Source organism: Anomaloglossus baeobatrachus, chromosome 5 (genome assembly GCF_048569485.1).
Source record: "Anomaloglossus baeobatrachus isolate aAnoBae1 chromosome 5, aAnoBae1.hap1, whole genome shotgun sequence".
Classification (NCBI taxonomy): domain Eukaryota; kingdom Metazoa; phylum Chordata; class Amphibia; order Anura; family Aromobatidae; genus Anomaloglossus; species Anomaloglossus baeobatrachus.
The window spans coordinates 294,197,115-294,211,092 of NC_134357.1; the positions used below are offsets into that span (position 1 = coordinate 294,197,115).

At 50.6% G+C, this 13,978-nt stretch overlaps 1 protein-coding gene across 3 annotated transcripts in view; it reads left to right on the forward strand.

The window, feature by feature from the left end:
- Positions 1-797: 797 nt before the first annotated feature.
- The window catches only part of RNF157 (ring finger protein 157), an 89,226-nt gene continuing 76,045 nt past the window's right edge, over positions 798-13,978 (forward strand). For all 3 annotated transcript variants that reach the window (XM_075349583.1, XM_075349584.1, XM_075349585.1), the window contains exons 1-2: positions 798-889; positions 1,444-1,591. In XM_075349583.1, the coding sequence (XP_075205698.1) occupies positions 1,504-1,591 (88 nt within the window). In that variant the 5' untranslated portion in view covers positions 798-889; positions 1,444-1,503. The remainder of the gene's footprint in view (positions 890-1,443; positions 1,592-13,978) is intronic.

Sequence of the window (13,978 nt, forward strand, 5' to 3'; positions counted from 1 at the left end):
TATGGAAGGCTATGTGAGGCCATCATTTTATTTGGAGGGCTATGTGGAACCTTTATACTTTATCTAGAATTATTTGAGGGCCATTATACTGTATGCAAGCAATTATACAGTGTGAAGGTTTGTGTGGAGGCCATCATACTGCGCGGAGGGCTGTATGGGGGCCATTATACTATTTGGGGAGAAAATAGGGGCCCTTATACTATAATACTATAAGAAAACCCCTCAAAGGGCCACAGCTCGAGGCAGAGGTATTGAGGACCAGTCTTTAGCAGGGGCTCCATCTTTTCACGTCTTTTCAAAAAAGCCCAGACAAACAATATTTATTACAGACACTTAGTAAAACCTTAATAAATCATTATGCTATTATTGATCCATGACAACCCACATTTTTCCAGCTATTATTGTATCGGGTATGGTTGGTGAGGAGGATACTGACTGGCGGTGGTGGCTATTGCTGAGGACCAGCGCTGTGCTCGGTGGATGCTGCACACTATAGCTTTCTATGAAGGCTGTAATGGCACGCAGTGCCACTAGATGGCGCTCGTTGCAGTCACCTCCGGCTCCTTACCAATGACCTTTCCGCAGTCGTCTTCCCCGCCGGCCATGGACTTTGTGCGCAGTCGCGGTGTCTTCACGGTCCTCAGTTAGACACAAGCTGTCAGTCACAGCACAATCTCCGCCCACAGGCGCCAGGCCCTCCTCCAGTCCAGGACTTTAAACACGTGGTTCCCGAGTGAGAGAATATGGTTGTCAAGGGGACAGTGACTCCGCCTTCTTCATCATCAATGGCAGAGTTCGCCTAGGGGGAGGGGTTGGAGGCGGTGGAGTGACGTCACTGGTGTGTGCTGCAGCTGCTGCAGGGACCGGTGTCAGGAGCCGGACGGGACAGGTAACAGACGCCGGCTGTGGGCACGGCACTGTGAGGGGCAGCCAGGGTGGCATCGTGCCTGCTGGCGGGAGTGGGGGTTACTCTGTATGGGCTGTAATATACATCCGCATGCATGGGTGGTGCTGTCACTACCAGACACTGCTACCTGGGCACTAGTAATGGGGTCTTGGCCCTCCCCACTCTGGGGTATGTGGATCAGGTCCCAGTAATGGGCATCACTGTGTGTGATGTCAGTGTACATGGAGGGGAAGTCACATGTGATCATAAAGGTGGCATGGCAAGGTGCCCGCAGGAGATGCCCATTGTGTGCCACCTGATACCCTGTCACTATTGATTATATGCCCCTTGATGGTTTCACCATGCTATGTGTAACCCCTTCCTTGCACATTCTCCTGGTACTAGTGATCACACGTGTGGTGCTAGGTACCAGGAAAGGGGCAGAGCTGGGCAGGAGGCTCATCCTGGCCTGGTCTGCTGTGGCAGCGGGCACCTCTCATGTTCCACAATAAGATGGTGTTTATGTCCCTGATGGTCTTGTTGTCTTTTTATCTTAGTGATTGGTGAGATGGCAGCTCAGTAATAGGAACGGGTACGTTCCTGTCGTCCTGGTGAGGATGGGTGCGCTTACAAGCCGGCAGCACGCAGGAGTAGAAGAGGTGGATATGCCGTCTAACTCTGTCTACAGATACCCACCCAAGTCTGGTGAGTACCGGAGGTGGCTCGCCTGATGCCAGCGGTGGCTGAGTGCCTCCTCTCCCTCCCTGATCCTTGCATGGAGGAGGAGGTGGATTGTGTAGGCCATATGTGAAGTACTGTTCATTAGCGCCATGACGAATCCTTCCCACTCTGTGAAAGTGAAGTCTGTGTGGTCGGAATATATTTGTACATAGACCCCAGGATGTTCTAAAATTGGGTCTGATGAGCAGTAATGAGCATATAGTGAGCCGCAGCTTATGTCAGAGATTTCTGGGACTTCTGGTCATTGTGAATGCAAAACTCCGTGTGTTATGTGATTTTTCTACCACCAAAGTGCCTGTCTGGTGACTGACACCACGTGAGGATGGCATATTATCGAACTCTTAGTTCCTGTCATTCCTTTGGGGAATTGGCGTACACACAGGCATTCGTCACACCACCTCTACGGGCTGCATCCCCTGTCCAAACCTAGCCAAATCTCTAGAGTGGGCACCTAGTACAAGAGCACTGGAATGTTGAGGAGATACCTGGAGCAGAGGCACTAAGGAAGCATGGGCCAAATGGGAGGCACCAGGTGCAGAGGCACTAAGGAAGCATATGCATAATGGGGGGCACCAGGTGCAGAGGCACTAAGGAAGCATATGCCTAATGGGGGGGCACCAAGGAAGCATATGCCTAATGGGGGGGCACCTGGAGCAGAGGCACCAAGGAAGCATATGCCTAATGGGGGACACCTGGAGCAGAGGCACCAAGGAAGCATATGCCTAATGGGGGGCACCTGGAGCAGAGGCACTAAGGAAGCATATGCCTAATGGGGGACACCTGGAGCAGAGGCACCAAGGAAGCATATGCCTAATGGGGGGCACCTGGAGTAGAGGCACTAAGGAAGCATATGCCTAATGGGGAGCACCTGGAGCAGAGGCACTAAGGAAGCATATGCCTAATGGGGAGCACCTGGAGCAGAGGCACTAAGGAAGCATATGCCTAATGGGGAGCACCTGGAGCAGAGGCACTAAGGAAGCATATGCCTAATGGGGGGCACCTGGAGCAGAGGCACTAAGGAAGCATATGCCTAATGGGGGGCACCTGGAGCAGAGGCACTAAGGAAGCATATGCCTAATAGGGGGCACCTGGAGCAGAGGCACTAAGGAAGCATATGCCTAATGGGGGACACCTGGAGCAGAGGCACTAAGGAAGCATATGCCTAATGGGGGACACCTGGAGCAGAGGCACTAAGGAAGCATATGCCTAATGGGGGACACCTGGAGCAGAGGCACTAAGGAAGCATATGCCTAATGGGGGACACCTGGAGCAGAGGCACTAAGGAAGCATATGCCTAATGGAGGACACCTGGAGCAGAGGCACTAAGGAAGCATATGCCTAATGGAGGACACCTGGAGCAGAGGCACTAAGGAAGCATATGCCTAATGGGGGACACCTGGAGCAGAGGCACTAAGGAAGCATATGCCTAATGGGGAACACCTGCAGCAGAGGCACTAAGGAAGCATATGCCTAATGGGGGGCCCCCTGGAGCAGAGGCACCAAGGAAGCATATGCTTAATGGGGGGGCACCTGGAGCAGAGGCACCTAGGAATCATGGCCCTAATGGGGGGCACCTGGAGCAGAGGCACCAAGGAAGCATGGGCCTATTGGGGGGGCACCTGGAGCAGAGGCACTAAGGAAGCATGTGCTTAATTGGGGGGCACCTGGAGTAGAGGCACTAATGAAGCATGCACATAATGGTGGCTAGCTGGAGTAGAGGCTTTGGGGGACACCAGGATCAGTGCCAAAGGAGAAAATAGAAGGGGCACCTGAGTTGCCACTGGGGCAGCTACACCAGCCTTCCAAATTTACATTTGATACTAGATTTCCCTACTGATTATAGTCAGTTATCGGGAGGGTTATCAGAAGCTGACAGCTTAGTGTAATGCAATCACCCTAAGTCGGCTGCTACAGGCTCTGTGCTTGTGGGGTATAAGGTAATATATAGCTCTTGCCTCTAGACCACGGGATTATATATAGCTTTATAATAAATGGCGTAATCCTCCCTGGTCTCCTGAAACACATTTCAGTTTACAATAGTGTCCTGTACGTCTACATTTTACAGCACACTGTGTGCTCCTAAGAAGCCGCCCCACCCTTTGGATGCCAGTGCTGGTGTTGGGTTATGGGTACAGAGTTCTTTTTTTTTTTTACCAGGTCTGCTGTGGAAAAAAAAACGTTAAAAAAAATGCTTGAAATACTCTTCATATAAATTTCCACTGTAAAACCACTTTGCCATTAATAAGTTCAGTGTTTTGAGCGCTTTCTTCCTCTTCAGGATTTGAAAATGCCTGGTGGGCAATGAAAGTACATGCCATTTCTTTGTGATGGCTCCTGATGTAGTTTGCTCACAATGAGGCACTGTCCAATCAAAAGGCTGCGCAAAAAAGAAAACACTTCAAAAAACACTTCAGCGAAAAACTAATCAAAGGAAAGAAAAACTCAAAGAAAGAGCATGTTCTAATATGGTTTCCACTAGAACCTGTCCTCTTTGACCATCTTGGAAGAAAAACAAAACAAAAAAAAAACAAACTAAAAAGTGTGCACATAGCCTTAGGGCACTTATGTCAAATTCTGGTCTGCAGGCTGATTTTATTTGGTCTGCAGTGCCAAGAGACCATTATTCTGTAAGGCGGGCTATGTGGGGCCCATTATTCTGTGTGGAAGTCCATGTGGGGCCCATTATTCTGTGTGGAAGTCCATGTGGGGCCCATTATTCTGTGTGGAAGCCCATGTGTGGCCCATTATTCTGTGTGGAGGCCCATGTGGGGCCCATTATTCTGTGTGGAAGCCCATGTGTGGCCCATTATTCTGTGTGGAGGCCCATGTGGGGCCCATTATTCTGTGTGGAAGCCCATGTGGGGCCCATTATTCTGTGTGGAGGCCCATGTGTGGCCCATTATTCTGTGTGGAGGCCCATGTGTGGCCCATTATTCTGTGTGGAAGTCCATGTGGGGACCATTATTCTGTAAGGCGGACTATGTGGGGCCCATTATTCTGTGTGGAGGCCCATGTGGGGCCCATTATTCTGTGTGGAGGCCCATGTGGGGCCCATTATTCTGTGTGGAGGCCCATGTGGGGCCCATTATTCTGTGTGGAGGCCCATGTGGGGCCCATTATTCTGTGTGGAGGCCCATGTGTGGCCCATTATTCTGTGTGGAGGCCCATGTGTGGCCCATTATTCTGTGTGGAGGCCCATGTGTGGCCCATTATTCTGTGTGGAGGCCCATGTGGGGCCCATTATTCAGTGTGGAGGCCCTCGCGGGGCCCATTATTCTGTGTGGAGGCCCTCGCGGGGCCCATTATTCTGTGTGGAGGCCCTCGCGGGGCCCATTATTCTGTGTGGAGGCCCATGTGGGGCCCATTATTCAGTGTGGAGGCCCATGTGGGGCCCATTATTCAGTGTGGAGGCCCATGTGGGGCCCATTATTCAGTGTGGAGGCCCATGTGGGGCCCATTATTCAGTGTGGAGGCCCATGTGGGGCCCATTATTCTGTGTGGAGGCCCTCGCGGGGCCCATTATTCTGTGTGGAGGCCCTCGCGGGGCCCATTATTCTGTGTGGAGGCCCACATAGATCCTGTGACTAAGTTGGCCCACAACTTTGTTCAAGTTTTTAACTTTGGCGCTCTGCGTATTTGAGTTTGACATCCCTGCCTTAGAATAATAGATGTTGGACATGTAGGGACTGTGGATATACAGTGTCGTGTTCAGCAGCTTCTAATAATGGGAAAGGCACAGATGCCGCCAGGGGGCCTGCTGCCTTCTTCTTGCAAGGCCGGTAGAACCAGGGTATTTTTAGAGCGTGGATTTTTACCTTCTGTAACGTTTAGAAGCCCGACGGGCAGACATTATTATTGGTGAATTTTATTAAACACGGTTTTACATTTTTAATGTGCATTGAGGGATTTAAAATATGTTTTTGGGCCTATTTCACACACTGCCATTTCTGTCTATTGTAATCAATGCAAAAAATGCCAGCTTGTAAAAATATTCTACAGCAGCTCTGCAAACGTTTTTTACCCTTCTTATAAGCCCAGCTTTGAAGAGCTTTTTATACCCCCCACAAATGTTCACTTACGTACAGGTGATATGATACTTGATGGGGGTCCACTACTACTATTACTATGGGGGTCCACTGTTGGTGTAACTTGAATCTCCAGGACCCCCAATTAAAGATCTGCAACAACGTCTCTTCCTACCATATACCTTTTAATATACTGTGTTACGTGCCCAATAGGCACCAGTTACAGCCGTTTCCTCTGTGCCCCATATTGTCCAGGATGGTTTCCATTACTCAAACAAAAAAGAGGGGGGTGATGACATCCAGCACCGGATTCATAAAAAACAATTCTCGATTTAGATCAGTATATTAAAAAAAAAAAAAAAAAAGACACAAGGCGATGGTACCTTGCGAGTTTTGGGTGCAATGTCCTCATCTTGCCTATGAGTAAGGACATTGCGTCTGAAACGCGTAATGTGCTACGTATCTCATCAGGCTTGTTTTTAGTTTATTTTTATTTTATGCTGATCTAATAAATTTTTTTGTCTTTTATGGAATCTGTGCTGGATCTTATCACACCCCCCCCCCCCCCCACACCTAATTTCTTTTGATCTACATCGCCTGCTTAGGGTCCAACCACGAAGATCCATGCATCGAATGTTTCCTGAATTCACACATTTCATTGTGGTTGGTGAACTGATGCTATAATTTTTCTTTTTTTTTTTTTTTTTTTTTTTTTTTTGGGGGGGGGGGGGGTTCAATTTTTCCTCTAGACTTGCATTGTGCACTGCATGGGCATCCTCGGCCATAGGTCTGCCTCTCTCTGCCTATTAACATCTGACCATAAAATAGGAAATCTGGGTCCTTCTAGCCACTTCTAATATGATTATATTATGAAATTGCTATTCTAGCAGTTTTCCATTCTGTCATATCAGATTTAGCAGTGCCAAGACTACTACTGTTCTCCTAATGCTCGTGTGCTTTATATTCTGATGTGTCAGCAGCATCGGTGTACATTAGAGAATGCAGTAGGAGATCGTTTTCTATGCCTCAGATGACTTTGCATGTGTCGCGGAAGTTATTTCGGGGCACAGTATGGGCCTTTTCTTATTCCCCAGAGCTAGGGTAGTGGGTATTTTCCAAAGCTATGTCCCATAACATATGTCATTGTGCTATAGATGCTGACGTGGGGACTTCTAGGGTCCGTGAGAACGTGTTTATATATGGCACATGTAGCAGTAGTGTGGCATTATAAGATCAGTAATGTTGTGGGGGCAGTCAGTGGGTGTCACAGCAGCCGGTGTCTGCATCCAGCGTGACTGCATTAACTTGCTGCATCAGCCCTGCAGAGCCTCGTCCAGGGCAGGAGTCTCCGCAGCGCTGTTGTCATTTCATCAGTGTCTGGAGAGCAGGCAATGTCATTCTCTATTGTCACAGCACATGGACGTCTTTCCTGATCAGACACCTTTTTCTTCCAGGGGCCTGATTCTCTCCTCGTATATACATGTGTACTATAAAAGGCAGCCATGTGCTCTTATCCCATAGACGCTTTGCTTGCTAATATCAGCAGCACTTATCAAGTGTATGACCTCTGGAAAATGGCGTCTTGGGATGGCTAGTCACCGGGTTAAACCCGCTATACCTGGTGGTTTTCACATTTATTGCGTCTTTCGTGGGTCTTTGTGTTAAATTAGTCTCCAAATCTGAGATTTTACCTGAGCGCTGGCTCCGGTCCCCCCACCGCCTGCAGGCCTCATCCTTCAGTGCACCTCTACCTCCTCTGTTAAATAATGCAGGTGATTCAGAAAGCCGTCTGCATGAATAATATATCACGCACAGGAAGTTCAGGCATTTTATGAGTGTGAAAATAGTTTTGTGCCATGGATTAACCCCTTGCTTGCCCGTCTGTTCTGGTCGGATGGAGGTCGTTGGCAGGGTGGGCTGTTGTCAGTGGCGGTCGCCATCATTTCCCTCTCAGTACGTTCTGCCCTAATTTGCACACAGGTTTGGAAGAAATGGGTCATACAATGAATTCTGCTTAATATATTCTAGAGGTTAGACGACTGACTGGCCTTCCAATATGGATTATTCATTAGGTTCCTGTCAGACCTTCACTTTCTGGAAAGACTGTTCGCCTTAATGACTTTCGGCCACATACTCTTAATTGTGGCCCGATATTTCATGTTGGCTTTTTATGGTCTTATAATTTTGTGAAGAGTCATTTCTCTGACTTTTATTCCTCTCCTGAAGTAATTTTCAGAGCCTCGGCTAGCATACATTATGTCCATCATGGCGACCTGCATATGTTCTACTGGAATTAATTCATCACCTATCGCCCCCACTGTCTGACAAGGGCCACGTTGTAATACTTTCATCAAAGAGCTATTTCTACAAAAAAACCGAAACGCCAGTAATTGTATGTCCTTCAGGTGTCCTTCTGTGCCAAACTGTTGAAAACTTTCTCTAGTGGTTTCCTATTATATTAGCTGCTACAATGACCAATATTGCCGCCATTACTGCTCCTACAGGGCAGTCCTATCAATGTAATGTAGGCACCAGATTAGGGCCTACACTGGCCTAGTACAATATAAATTTATGATTACGTTATATAATTATTATTATTTTATTTTTTTTTGTAATTGGGGTTTAATAAATTTGCACCGTGTGCTTTGTATACCTTCTATATTGCACCCTGGGCTTTGAATACTTTCCATATTGCACCCAGTGCTATGTATACCTTCCATATTGCAGTGTGCTTGGTATACCTTTTTATAGTGCACCCTGGACTTTGTATACCGTTTTGTATTGCACCCTTGGCTTTGTATACCTTTTTATATTGCACCCTTGATTTTCTATACCTTTTTATATTGCACCCTGGACTTTGTATACCTTTTTATATTGCACCCTGGACTTTGTATACCGTTTTATATTGCACTCTTGGCTTTGTATACCTTTTTATATTGCACCCTTGATTTTCTATACCTTTTTACATTGCACCCTGAGCTTTGTATACCTTCTATATTGCGTCGGGGGCTTTGTGTAACTTCTATATTGCGTCGGGGGCTTTGTGTAACTTCTATATTGCGTCGGGGGCTTTGTGTAACTTTTATATTGCGTCGGGGGCTTTGTGTACCTTCTATATCGTGCTGCAGGCTTTGTGTATTTTCTATATTGCGCCCTGGGCTTTGTATACCTTGTATTTTGTGCCCTGGGCTTTGTATACCTTCTATTTCTTTGTCGCTCTATTGGGAGACCCAGACAATTGGGTGTATAGGCTATGCCTCCGGAGGCCGCACAAAGTATTACACTCAAAAGTGTTAAGCCCCTCCCCTTCTGCCTATACACCCCCGTGCTCCCACGGGCTCCTCAGTTTTTTGCTTTGTGCGAAGGAGGTCAGACACGCACGCACAGCTCCACAGATTGGTCAGCAGCAGCTGCTGACCATGTCGGATGGAAGAAAAGTGGGCCCATATAGGGCCCCCAGCATGCTCCCTTCTCACCCCACTCTTGTCGGCGGTGTTGTTAAGGTTGAGGTATCCATTGCGGGTACGGAGGCTGGAGCCCACATGCTGTTTTTCCTTCCCCATCCCCCTCAGGGCTCTGGTGGAAGTGGGATCCTATCGGTCTTCAGGCACTGAGACCGTGCTTCATCCACAACTCCTGTGGAGCCTGCTGGATAGGAGCCGGGTATCGTTCAGGGACATGGCCCTGCTACTTGGAGGTACTCTGTGTCCCCGTGGGGACCGCGCACAGCAACACTCCAGCTTTGCTGGGTGTGCTAGTGCACCGGGGACCGCGGAACTGACCGGGTTAATATGTGCCATTACACACTCAGCGTTGCTGAGTGTGTTTATGTATAGGGACTGCCGCATCGACCGCCGCTGCCTTGGAAATACTGCGGCGCGGCTGGGACTTGTAGTGCGCCGGGGACTTCCACGCCGGCCGCGCTTTTACGGCGGCCGCGTTTATTACTAGAGTCCCCGGCTTTTTGCGGCCTAGTTTCCTTTCCTCCCGCCCATAGCCCTGACAGGCAGGGGAAGGGCGGGACGCTGCATAGAACGAGCAGCACTGAGGGCTGGAGCATGCTTTGCATACTCCACTCCCCTCACTGTGCACAGTGCAGGCACCAGTTCCCGCTCTTTCTGGGTCACGCCCACGGCTCTCTCCTCTCCTCAGGACGCATTCCTGTCAGCTCCTCGGACGCTGCAGAGGGGGACAAAATCTGGGAGACCCAGGCAGGGACTCTGGTGGCCTCACAACCGCTTTAAGCGGGTGGTAAGCAGCACCTGTGGTGCTAGCCCCATTGTGCAGTAGTGTAACATTATTTGTTTATTTTACACTGTATAGTGCACAGTTGATTTCTGGCTATATACCCTATTGTGTTGCTCAGGGAAGATAATAGCATGGCGCCCACGAAAGGCAGGGGTGCCAAAACACAGGCTTATTATGTTGCCTGCGACGCATGTACGACCCCGCTACCGGCAGGTTCCACTGACCCTCATTGTCTGCACTGTTCGGCCCCTGTGGCACTTGCTCAGCCAGAGCCTCTGCTAGGGGGGGCCCAGGGGGAGCCACCTGCTAACACTGTTCAGGTGACAGGGACGGAGTTTGCAAAACTCTCTGAGACTATGGCTAAGATACTAGAAGCCTTGCAGTCCAGGCCGGTATCTCAGCACAGGGACTCTGTTGATTCTTTGTTCCCGGGCCCACCTCAGCTGGACCAACAATGTCCTCCCGGGGTATCTCATGGATCCCAAGCTGAGGGTTCTGACACAGACCCCAGCCCCAGACCGACTAAGCGAGCTCGCTTAGATTTTCCCTCGACATCATCATATTGTTCAGGGTCTCAGCGAGGGGAATCGCTGGTCGATGACGCGGAAGTAGCTGATCAGGATTCTGATCCTGAGGCCGCTCTCAATCTTGATACTCCGGACGGGGACGCCATAGTGAACGACCTTATTGCGTCCATCAATCGTATGTTGGATATTTCTCCCTCAGCTCCTCCGGCGGAGGAGTCGGCTTCCCTGCAGGAGAAATTCCGTTTCAGGTTTCCCAAGCGTACACCGAGTATGTTTCTGGACCACTCTGATTTCAGAGAGGCAGTTCAGAATCACCATGCTTGTCCAGATAAGCGTTTTTCTAAGCGCCTTAAGGATACACGTTACCCTTTCCCCCCTGACGTGGTCAAGGGCTGGACTCAGTGTCCCAAGGTGGATCCTCCAATCTCCAGACTGGCAGCTAGATCCATACTTGCAGTGGAAGATGGGGCTTCACTCAAAGATGCCACTGACAGGCAGATGGAGCTCTGGTTGAAATCCATCTATGAAGCTATCGGCGCTTCTTTTGCCCCAGCATTCGCAGCCGTATGGGCGCTACAAGCTATCTCAGCAGGTCAAGCGCAAATTGACGCAGCCACACGCACGTCCGCGTCACAGGTGGCGTCCATAACCACTCAGACGTCGGCATTTGCGTCTTACGCTATTAATGCTATCCTGGACTCTGCGAGCCGTACGGCGGTTGCAGCCGCCAATTCGGTGGTACTCCGCAGGGCCTTGTGGCTACGGGAATGGAAGGCAGATTCTGTTTCCAAAAAGCGCTTAACCAGTTTGCCAATTTCGGGCGACCGATTTGTTTGGCGAGCGTTTGGATGAAATCATCAAACAATCCAAGGGAAAGGATACATCCTTACCCCAGCCCAAACCGAACATACCCCAACAGAGGAAGGGGCAGTCGAGGTTTCGGTCCTTTCGGGGCGCGGGCAGGTCCCAATTCTCCTCGTCCAAAAGGCCTCAGAAAGATCAAAGGAACTCTGATGCATGGCGGTCTAAGTCACGTCCTAAACAGACCACCGGAGGTGCCGCTACCAAAGCGGCTTCCTCATGACTTTCGGCATCCTCACTCCGCATCCTCGGTCGGTGGCAGGCTCTCCCGCTTTTGCGACACCTGGCTGCCACGGGTAAAAGACCGTTGGGTGAGAGACATTCTGTCTCACGGTTACAAGATAGAGTTCACCTCTCGTCCCCCGACTCGATTCTTCAGGGCATCCCCGCCTCCCGAGCGAGCCGAGGCTCTTCTGCAGGCGCTGGGCATTCTGAAGGCAGAAGGAGTGGTGGTCCCTGTTCCTCTTCAGCAACAGGGCCACGGTTTTTACTCCAACTTGTTTGTGGTCCCAAAGAAGGACGGGTCTTTTCGACCTGTCCTGGACCTGAAACTTCTCAACAAACACGTAAAGACCAGGCGGTTCCGGATGGAATCCCTCCGCTCCGTCATCGCCTCAATGTCCCAGGGAGATTTCCTTGCATCGATCGATATCAAGGATGCTTATCTCCACGTACCGATTGCTCCAGAGCACCAGCGCTTCTTGCGCTTCGCCATAGGGAACGAACACCTGCAGTTCGTGGCACTGCCGTTCGGCCTGGCAACAGCTCCACGGGTTTTCACCAAGGTTATGGCTACTGTAGTAGCGGTCCTCCACTCTCAGGGTCACTCGGTGATCCCGTACTTGGACGATCTGTTGATCAAGGCACCCTCTCTAGAGGCATGCCAACACAGCCTCGACGCTACCCTGGAGACTCTCCAGAGTTTCGGGTGGATCATCAATTTTCCAAAGTCAAATCTGACACCGGCCCAATCGCTGACATACCTTGGCATGGAGTTTCATACCCTCTCAGCGATAGTGAAGCTTCCGCTGATCAAGCAGCGGTCACTACAGACAGGGGTACAATCTCTCCTTCAAGGTCGGTCACACACCTTGAGACGCCTCATGCACTTCCTGGGGAAGATGGTGGCAGCAATGGAGGCAGTTCCTTTCGCGCAGTTTCACCTGCGTCCTCTTCAATGGGACATCCTTCGCAAATGGGACAGGAAGCCGACGTCCCTCGACAGGAACGTCTCCCTCTCGCAGGCGACCAAAGCTTCCCTTCGGTGGTGGCTTCTTCCCACTTCATTATCGAAAGGGAAATCCTTCCTACCCCCATCCTGGGAGGTGGTCACGACGGACGCGAGTCTGTCAGGGTGGGGAGCGGTTTTTCTCCACCACAGGGCTCAGGGTACGTGGACCCAGCAAGAGTCCTCGCTTCAGATCAATGTTCTGGAAATACGGGCAGTGTATCTTGCCCTGAAGGCGTTCCAGCAGTGGCTGGAAGGCAAGCAGATCAGAATTCAGTCAGACAATTCCACAGCGGTGGCATACATCAACCACCAAGGCGGCACACGCAGTCGGCAAGCCTTCCAGGAAGTCCGGCGGATTCTACTGTGGGTGGAAGCCACGGCCTCCACCATCTCCGCAGTTCACATTCCAGGCGTGGAAAACTGGGAAGCAGATTATCTCAGTCGCCAGGGCATGGACGCAGGGGAATGGTCCCTTCACCCGGACGTGTTTCAGGAGATCTGTTGCCGCTGGGGGGTGCCAGACGTCGATCTCATGGCGTCCCGGCACAACAACAAGGTACCAGCGTTCATGGCACGGTCTCAAGATCCCAGAGCTCTGGCGGCAGACGCCTTAGTTCAGGATTGGTCGCAGTTTCAGCTCCCTTATGTGTTTCCTCCGCTGGCACTGTTGCCCAGAGTGTTACGCAAGATCAGGGCCGACTGCCGCCGCGTCATCCTCGTCGCTCCAGACTGGCCGAGGCGGTCGTGGTACCCGGATCTGTGGCATCTCACGGTCGGCCAACCGTGGGCACTACCAGACCGACCAGACTTGCTATCTCAAGGGCCGTTTTTCCATCTGAATTCTGCGGCCCTCAACCTGACTGTGTGGCCATTGAGTCCTGGATCCTAGCGTCTTCAGGGTTATCTCAAGACGTCATTGCCACTATGAGACAAGCTAGGAAACCAACGTCTGCCAAGATCTACCACAGGACGTGAAAAATTTTCCTGTCGTGGTGCTCTGCTCAGGGTATTTCTCCCTGGCCTTTTGCTTTGCCCACTTTTCTGTCCTTCCTTCAATCTGGACTGGAAAAGGGTTTGTCGCTCAGCTCCCTTAAGGGACAAGTCTCGGCGCTCTCTGTGTTTTTCCAGAAGCGCCTAGCCAGACTTCCACAGGTACGCACGTTCCTGCAGGGGGTTTGTCACATCGTCCCTCCTTACAAGCGTCCGTTAGAACCCTGGGATCTGAACAGGGTGCTGACGGTTCTTCAGAAACCACCATTCGAGCCAATGAGGGATATTTCTCTCTCACGCCTTTCGCAGAAAGTGGTTTTTCTAGTAGCAGTCACTTCACTTCGGAGAGTGTCTGAGCTAGCAGCGCTGTCATGCAAAGCCCCTTTCCTGGTGTTTCACCAGGACAAGGTGGTTCTGCGTCCGGTTCCGGAATTTCTCCCTAAGGTGGTATCCCCCTTTCATCTCAATC